We start from the raw sequence: 9,327 nt of genomic DNA on the forward strand, positions 1-9,327 counted from the left end.
CGAGTGAGTTTACCGATTGTTTTTTTCTTTCTTTCAGGTCCTTGAACTATTGTTGCTGGCATCCATTACAAACACCTACGAGTTTCAGGTCCTTGAACTAACACCTATAATATTGTTTCTGTTTCAAGTCCTTGAACTAACACCTATACTGTTTTTTTTCCTTTTTGTTTCAACAGTAGCGTTTTAATATTATTAATCATCTATACTATTATCACCTATACTATTTTTTCAGGTCCTTTTTGTTTTAATATTATTAATCAGTAGCGTTTTAATTTTAATAATAATATTTCAGGACCTGAAATATTTTTATTTAATTTTATATTTAATTCCTAATATTTTATGTAGCCAAAATGTCTCAACAAAATATATATAATACTTTCAATACTATCCATTAAATATTTCTTTTTTTTAGGAAAAGAAGTTTCAATTAGTTACTATCTCTTTTAGCACCATATTATTCAATTAGTTTTTTTCATTGAGGAAAAAAAAGCTTCGGATTTTTTTTTAACTATAAATAAAGGAGAATTTTTTAATCATGTAATCACATATTTTGAGTAGAAACTGAAACTCAAACCTTCTTTTGATCTAAGCTTTTTCTTTCTTCAGGTTTGACAAACACATATACTATCGTTTCTTTAACTTTTACTTATGCTTATATATTTTTATTATTTTTTCTATTTTTAATAACCAATATTTTATTGAACATAAATATCTCAACAAACTTTTGATCTTATGCACTCAGTATTTTTTTTTAATTTTTATTGAATTTCTAATATTTTATGTAGCAGAAATATCTCAACAAACTACACATCAATCAATCAATCAATATCAATCAATCAATCAATCAATCAATAGTATATATATAAAGTAAGGTTTTTATGCCACGTGTCACTTCCACATTCATTCTCAATATTTTTATTATTTTTTCTATTTTTAAAAAACCAATATTTTATTTAACATAAATATCTCAACAATATTTTGATCTTATCCACTCAATATTTTCTTTAAATTTTTATTGAAATTCTAATATTTTATGTAGCAGAAATATCTCAACAAACTACACATAATACTTTCAACAAAGTTTACATATACGATCTTATTTTATGATTAAAAGACTCCAATTTGTTTATTTGTTTTTAGGAAAAGAAGCTTCAATTAGTTATTACCAATCTTTTAGCACTATATCATTCAATTAGTTTTTATGTTTGAGGAAAAAAATTTAGTTTTTATGTTTGAGGAAAAAAATGGTTCGATTAGTTTTTTTTTATAAAAAAAAAGGTTCGATTAGTTATTATGTTATCTTTTAGCAGCATATTCTAATGCAAATGTTAACTACAAATAAATAAATTTTCGTTAATCACATATTTACTTATTTTGAGCACAAGAAAAAACCTCAAACCTTCTTTTCATCTAACATTTTTTCTTCTTCAGGTTTTCCAAACACCAATTTTATTATTTCTCATACATATACTTTGATATATATATATATATATATATATATATATATATATATATATATATATATATATATATTTCAACCACTTTCTTTTCTTTCAATCGATTTTTCTCTCTCATACGCATGGGTCACGAAACAAACCCATGACCACATGTTTAAAAGGAGTCAAAACTCTTACCACTAGGATTAATTCATTATTGATTTTGTTACACTTTTTATCTTGCATTGGACATTCATCTCATCATTTATATTTATTTTTATGATATTATTATAATTTTAAATTTAAATAAATTCAATCTAATATACTGACACGTGTATTCGTGCAGACAAACTTATAAAACTTATTTAATATCTAACCCGGGCAACGCCGGGTCTCTAAACTAGTATAAGCAAAAATCCACTTTCTAGGTTTATTCAATAAATGATGTATGTAGCCTATAATAAAGACTACATACATCATTAATTGAATGAACCTAGAAATTGGATTTTTGCTTATATTAGTGACTGGAGGGTGTATACTTTAGATGAGGTCATCTTAGGCTCGTCAGTTTAAAAAATATATATATTATTCAACACCTCATTATTTTTTTACCTTGTGTGTCTCTTGTAACAAAAAAATCAATTTTAGAGGAGAGTAACAGTAAGTGTCAAAAGATTAAGATAGTTTTGTAAAAAAAAAAAAAAAAATCAAAATCTATTAAAAATCCAAAACACAACTTCAAATGAAAAAAAATGTTAAGATTAAGAGTATTTTTTTTTTAAAAAAATTTCATAGTTAGCATTTACCTAGGTTATGTAGGTGTCAATCTTTTGACATTTATCAATCAACATGTCATTAATTTGAAATAAAAAAAATATTTTGAATATTAGATAAATCACACACAATTGATTTTCATGAATTAAACGTGACTTTTGACGGCATGAATTTCAATCACAAAAACACTACCAACTATGGGCACAAACCACACACATATCTTACAAAGAATACATATTTATCTCGTTCTTCAAGTATAAATATGATTATTTAAATCATCATTCATGTAATGTGAGAATGAATACTATATATACAAAGTGATTGTAATTTTAACCTTTATGTATCTATTCTTAAAAAAAAAAAACATTATGTATCTATTTTCAATCAAATAACAGTTTTTTATTTTTTATTTTTTTGACAAATAACAGTTTTTTATTTAAAAAATGACCACATAAATTGTTGAAATTTTATATTATTTTATAACCAAATTATAAATCACGTAAATAACCATTTTTTTGGTTACTAAATCACGTAAATAACCATTTTAAAAGTAGACAAAGAACGTTCCTCAAAAAAAAAAAAAGTAGACAAAGAACGTCAATGCCGTTAAATACTTATTTGATATTTATTTATCATCACCCATTTTTTTGTATTTTATTCTTTTTCTTTCTTTCATCATTTTGCACACATACCTAAAATAAAAGACACTTTTTTTTAAGACAAGAAACAGACTACTCAAATTGTGAAATTAATCATATTCATATCTATACTCAATTGAAATTATATCATAGTCTTGACTAGAGTTCAAGTTTTGTTCTGCTGAAGAGCTTAGGGGTTGCACCTCGAATCATGTGTCTGAGGGCTCCTTGTTAGATCCTCCCTGCACACACTAACTAAAATATCTACAAATGCTGCAAACATTAGACAAAATCAGTTGTATTTAGAGAAGAGGAAAAAAAATTACTATCTTTTTATCAAAACTGGCTACTCCTTCCCGATCTTAACTTATATATTATTATAAGAAGTTTAATGTCCCTCCAAATATTTATACAATTTTTTTTTTACATTATTTATCTTTGATACAATTTTAATTATTTTATATTTTTTTCCTTTTGATTCTTAACAAGTTTATTGTCCTTGTAGGATGTTTTTATAATTTCTTCTACTATTAACATTTACTATTTTTAACTCTAAAAAAAGTATACTATTTTTATATTTATTTTTTTCTACATTCCTTATCTTTAATAAAAAAAATTAGTGTCCCTACATATCAAAAAATAAAATAAAATTTAGTGTCCCTCTGAAAAGTGTTTTTTCTCTTTTGATTCATTTTTGTGGATTCACTGTATTATATACTTATTATGTATACTCAATACATAATAGATAGAGCTATGTCTATATTTATATATTCATATGTCCTCCTCGCGTCTGCTCATTCCTTTGGCGTCTTGCTCATCAATGCTTGCCTACACGCACAAACCTTAACACGAGAGGCATTCCATGTGACGATTCATGTGTTATGTGTGAATCACTTGCTGAAACTCATATGCACCTTTTCTTTGTTTGTTCCAAGGCTATGGAATGTTGGGATCATATTGGCATGGGAAATCAAATCCGTGAGCTGCTCCAACATGCTAATGATTTCACTTCTATGTTGTTTGATTTTCTTAACACGTTATCTTTATACCAACAACAAACAGCCGCTATGTTATGTTGGAGTTTGTGGAAGAGACGAAACACAAAACTTTGGGAGGCTTCAGACACAACTTCGTCCTTTACCGTCTCACGAGCGATAAACACCCTTCACGAATGGAGTTGTATGCAAAGACTAAAACCCCATGTCCCGAATGTGGAGTACCCTACCTCTTGGACAACACCACCAACTGGTGTGATCAAATGTAATGTAGACGCTGCAATTTTCCACAACAACACAGTAGGATACAGAATGTGTTTCCGGAACTCTGTGGGCCACTTCTTGATGGGAAAATCTGCCCACCTTCACTCTTCAGTATCTGTCCTAGAAGCAGAAGCTATTGCATTGCTTGCAGCAATCAACACGACTATTTCACTTGGTTACCACAATGTTACGTTTGAAACAGACAGCAAGTCGCTTGCAGATGCCATAAACTCTTCTTCATCCTTCAACAACGAGCTCGGGGACCTGCTAGTTCAATGTGGGGGTCTCTTGGCTACCAACTTCGACTTTGTAGTGTCGTTCATTCGGAGGCAAGCAAATAGGGTTGCACATAGCATAGCTAGAGCATCCTTATGTCATCATAGCCACCATGTCTTTTATATTGTATCACATGATGTGTACTCTATAATTATTAATGAAATTCATTAATTCTCCTTTTGCTCAAAAAAAATAAATATTCATATGTCCTCGTGAGCTTAGCTCAGTTGGTAGGGACAATGCATAAAATATGCAAGATCCGGGGTTCGAACCCCGACCACCACAAAAAAATATTTATATATTCATATATATTATGTATACTCAAAATATAATGAATATATATAAATTCATCTACAATAAAGTTATGAGTGAATAAGCAATTTCCCCCCCGAAATTGTTAGTTTCATCAATTACCCCCCTGTAATTAACGAAACATCAATTACCCCCCTGAAATTGCATAACGTTAATCAATTTACCCCCTCCGTCAATTTTTCTGTTAACTGTTTACGGTTATGATCAATTACCCCCCTGAAATTTTACACTTATGTGCAAAATGCCCCTTGAAAACTGTTTACGGTTTTTATTAATTTTTCTAGATTTTTTGAATTTTTTCAGATTTTTTTATTTTTATTAAATTTTCCAGATTTTTTCCATTTTTATTAATTTTTCAATTTTCCAGATTTTTTAATATTTTTTTCAATTTTTTTTATCGTTTTTTTATTTTTCCAGAATTTTTTTTAATTGATCATAACCGTAAACAGTTAACAGAAAAATTGACGGAGGGGGTAAATTGATTAACGTTATGCAATTTCAGGAGGGTAATTGATGTTTCGTTAACTACAGGGGGTAATTGATGAAACTTACAATTTCGGGGGGAAATTGCCTATTCACTCATAAAGTTATTAAAAAAAATGATACCCTTGTGTATGGCACCAAAGAGGTCGTATCTGAGTCAGAGTCAGCATTTCCCATAACTAATAACAATATATTGACCGAGGAAAATATAAGTTAATTAATATAATGATGAAAGCAAAATGAATTCACATCCAAATAGGCTCCAATTGTAACCTTGCTTCTCGACTTCGCGATGCCACTCAAGCAACATTTGGTATGGGAGATAGCTATAATCAAAATCGGAGATCGACAGAAGAAAATATAAAATCATAACATCAATTTTGTTATGTTTTATTATTACTACAAACCGTAGTTATTGAGGGATTGAAATGTTGATCATCATGTACGGGTTATGCTAAACAGTTAAAATCGTAAAATCTTTTCTTGATTTATTTAACTTATTCGTACAAACTCCATCCAGATAATAATAAACACTGTTTAGTTTTGCTGATTTTTTTGAACACTATTTAGTTTTGCTGATTTTTTTGATGTAACCACTCATACTTGAAAGTTGACTTTTATGCTTGAATATGTTTATGTTTTTGTAAGAATTAAAAAAATAAACTTGAAATGAAAAGATTAAGAAACTGCATTTTTCAAAATCCTCACCCATCGTGTTCATCAAACTCCATCCACCTTCACCCACCAAACCCGATTTTCTACAACCTCACTCACTCTCTCTCGTTTAAACATGATCCTCACCCACTCTCGTTTAGTGTCAGGTGCTTAAAGAATGAACAAAAAAGAACATAAATTATATGCTTGATGAACGAAATCGAAAATGAGAAAGAATGGGTCTGATTCAAAAATGGATGAACGAATTTCAATTTTGAAAACGAGGACGAATGAGTCTAATTTGAATATCTGTAAACAAAACTCAAATTCAAAAACGAGGAACAATGGGTCTGATTCCAAAAGGAGAAAGGAAAAGAAGAATGAGAATGAAGTCGGGGATGTAAGACAGTAGGGTTCATGATCCCCAATCAGATTCCTTTTCCATTTATTATTTAATTTATTTTCTAATTTTTAATTATTAATCAAGTAGTTATTATTATTATTATTCACAAAAAAAAGTAGTTTTTGTTATGTATATAGTTAAATATTGTTATTAACGAAATGGAAAATGAATAAGTCAACATTCATGCCACTTCATTGTCATGTCATTAATGAGAGTTATAAATCACTAAAATTTATGGGAGACTTATAAAAACCCACGAAATGTATAACATGGGGACTAAAATAACAGCTTTAAAATGGGGGGACTAAAATTTCGTTTAAGTGTCTTTAGAAAGAAAAAAAAAACTGTTTAAGTGAAATAGTCTTGGTAACGAGTGCCATAAGGGCACTCTTTAAGATTTCCCAATTAAGTAATTATTCTTTGAAAAAGTTCAACACATCAATTTCTGATGCATTTAATACACAATTTCCCATAAAAATTTACTATTTAAAGTCTTAAAGAGTGCCCTTCGAGCACTCGTTAGTGTTTCCTTAAGTTGAAATATGACGTCCAAAATTGAATTTAAACCTTGTAATTTTATTTTAAAGACAATTTAAAATGAAGGTAAAAGGGTCATTTATGCACTAAATACACCTTAGAAGTTGTACTTTTCTTATACTCAATCCGTCTCACAATAATAGCCGTTTAATGTTTGTACACAATTATTTAAAAAATGATTAATTGTGTTGATTTCAATAATAAAATTAGTATCATTTACTAAAACTAAAATACTTTTATTAATTGTAGTTAGTGGAGTAATCAAGTCGGATGAAATTGAATAAATACAGATATGATAGTGGAAAAATAATAAAAATGCTACATTGGTATTCTAAAGTGACAATTACTTTGAGATAAAGAAAAAATGCTAAAGAAACAATTAGTATAAGACAGAGGCAGTAAATAGGAACGAAAAATTCTCCCAAATTTCGTTTAATAAAGACCATAGAGAGTATGGGTGTTCAAATCAAAACTGAAGTAAAACCGCAAACTGATCAAAAAAACCGAAAACCGCAAAAAACCGAATATTTTTGGATGCGTTTGGACGTTGTTTTGTGAAAATGGCTATGATCAGATCGGATTTCGGATCACTTTCTCAAAACCGATTCAAACTGAACCGAACCGCAAAAGTAAATATTAATACATATTTTTTTTCTATTATTCGTATTATATATTGCATTATTATGTTGCTAGTTGGTTTTTAATCTTATATACTGCACTAATTTAATGTTATATATTAGTATTATATATGTTTAAAAAATAATTGATAATTTTCATACTATAATTTTATTTTTTTACTATGTTTTGCATCAAACCTATTATTTTACCGTGTTTGTGTAATATTAATATTAATAAAAAAAATAATATTCTTAAAAAAAGTAAATAAAAAAAATATAATTTGCATTTTGGATATCCAAAAACCGATCCAAATTAAACCACATGTATTTGGATCAGATCAGATCGAATTTTTTTTAAATAATCATCCAAACCGAATCGAACCGTATGTGATTTTTATGTTAGATCGGATGACAATTTGTTTTAAAACTGATTCAAACTGCACCGCAAACAACCCTAATAGAGAGTATTTGCCCATACTTAATACCAACGGTTATTACTCCACTAATATAGCCTTATTTAATGAATGTATATCCTGGACCCCTAACTATGCTATTTATTGAATTGCAATTTAGACTACATCTTTTTCTTTTGAGAAAGGATAACAAGTGCCTTTAGAGTATTCTTTAGAAGTTTAAAATAGTAAAATTTTATGAAAATGTGTATATTCGATGCATTGAAAATTAAACTGATTAACTTTTTAAATAAATACATTTGAGTAATTTCATTTTTTGGAATCCTTAACGAGTGCTCTAAATACACTTGTTAACAAAAACATTTTTCTTTTCTTTTTCTGGAAACAACATAAATATGTTTCCAGAACCCTATTGATAACCTCAGTTTTCACGTCAGACTCCAGGTGATCATAGGCAGTGCTCGTGCACCTTGTAATTTGAATAATTCCTTTCAAAAATTAATCATAAAAGTAGGGTCTTTATCACTTACAATGGATAATGCCACCACCTCTCGAGCAAAAAGTCAACCAGATAGGTAGTTGTATAAGAATTTTTTTGGGATAAAATGACTTGATCAATTTGTTTACTCTACCCGTATGGTGTCAAATCCCTTTGATTTAAGCAATCTAGTAATTTAAAATCCATACTAATTTTCTCCCAAATGGCATTAGGAGTAGGCAAAGGTTGTAACAAACCTGGTAGTGATGCAGTCATAATTTGCCACGAACTTGGTAACTATATCCTTCATTCCTCACCAATACGGCGATTGCGCCATCCTTCTATACGTTCTTTATACCCCAGAATGGCAGTATGGAATGATCATGTAGCAGTTTAGGAATCCAAACCGAAATAGATGCAAGCATCAACTGTCCTTGTAGTGTAACCTTTCTTGCTATAGTGTATAATGAGGGGAGTGAGATTGAGTCTTTTATCAACTCTGATGTGATCCTTTGCAACTAACCAAGGATCAACTTGCACCTCTACCACTAGAGCAAAATGGTCCAACCAGTAAACACCAGAAAGAGCCATATGTTAAATTTTTACCACCTTTTTTGTTACCCCCTTGTTTGTGCACAATATCAAACTCATACCCGAAAAGCTTTGCTATCAAATTTTGTTGGTTCTAAGTTGTAATTCATTGATCCATTAGAGCATTCATAATTGTATTAAACTAGAAAAGTCTTTGATTGTGGGCCATGTTGGGTAATCAAGTGTGAGTGATTATGTCCCACATCAACTAGAAATGGAGGAAACAAAAGATATATAAGAGAGGGAACCCATAAACCCATTGCCTTAAGGTTTTGGGTAAGAGTGTGGTGTTCAAGTCTCTAATGATCCTGAAGAATGTTATAATGTTATGTTTGGCTCATTGCCGCTCCCGAGGCTCTTGGCTCATTGCCCCGCTCCCGAGGCTCTTGGCTCATTGCCGCTCCCGCGGCTCCCCGGACTCCCCACCGAGGCTCCCCGGGCTCATTGCCGCTCCCG

General features: G+C 29.9%; 1 protein-coding gene across 1 annotated transcript; it reads left to right on the forward strand.

Moving 5' to 3' along the window:
• The first annotated feature begins 3,786 nt into the window (after positions 1-3,786).
• LOC146941523 (uncharacterized) lies at positions 3,787-4,554 on the forward strand. The gene has a single exon (XM_085749962.1). It carries the CDS (start codon positions 3,787-3,789, stop codon positions 4,552-4,554), a length of 768 nt encoding a protein of 255 aa, XP_085606088.1.
• The last annotated feature ends 4,773 nt before the right edge of the window (positions 4,555-9,327 follow it).

The sequence above is a fragment of the Medicago sativa genome, chromosome 3 (genome assembly GCF_051527215.1).
Source record: "Medicago sativa cultivar Bolivia chromosome 3, Bolivia_mono, whole genome shotgun sequence".
NCBI classification, from domain to species: Eukaryota; Viridiplantae; Streptophyta; class Magnoliopsida; order Fabales; family Fabaceae; genus Medicago; species Medicago sativa.

Coding starts and splice junctions, on each gene's coding strand:
- LOC146941523 (XM_085749962.1), top strand. CDS start 3,787: ATGGAATGTTGGGATCATATTGGCATGGGAAATCAAATCCGTGAGCTG.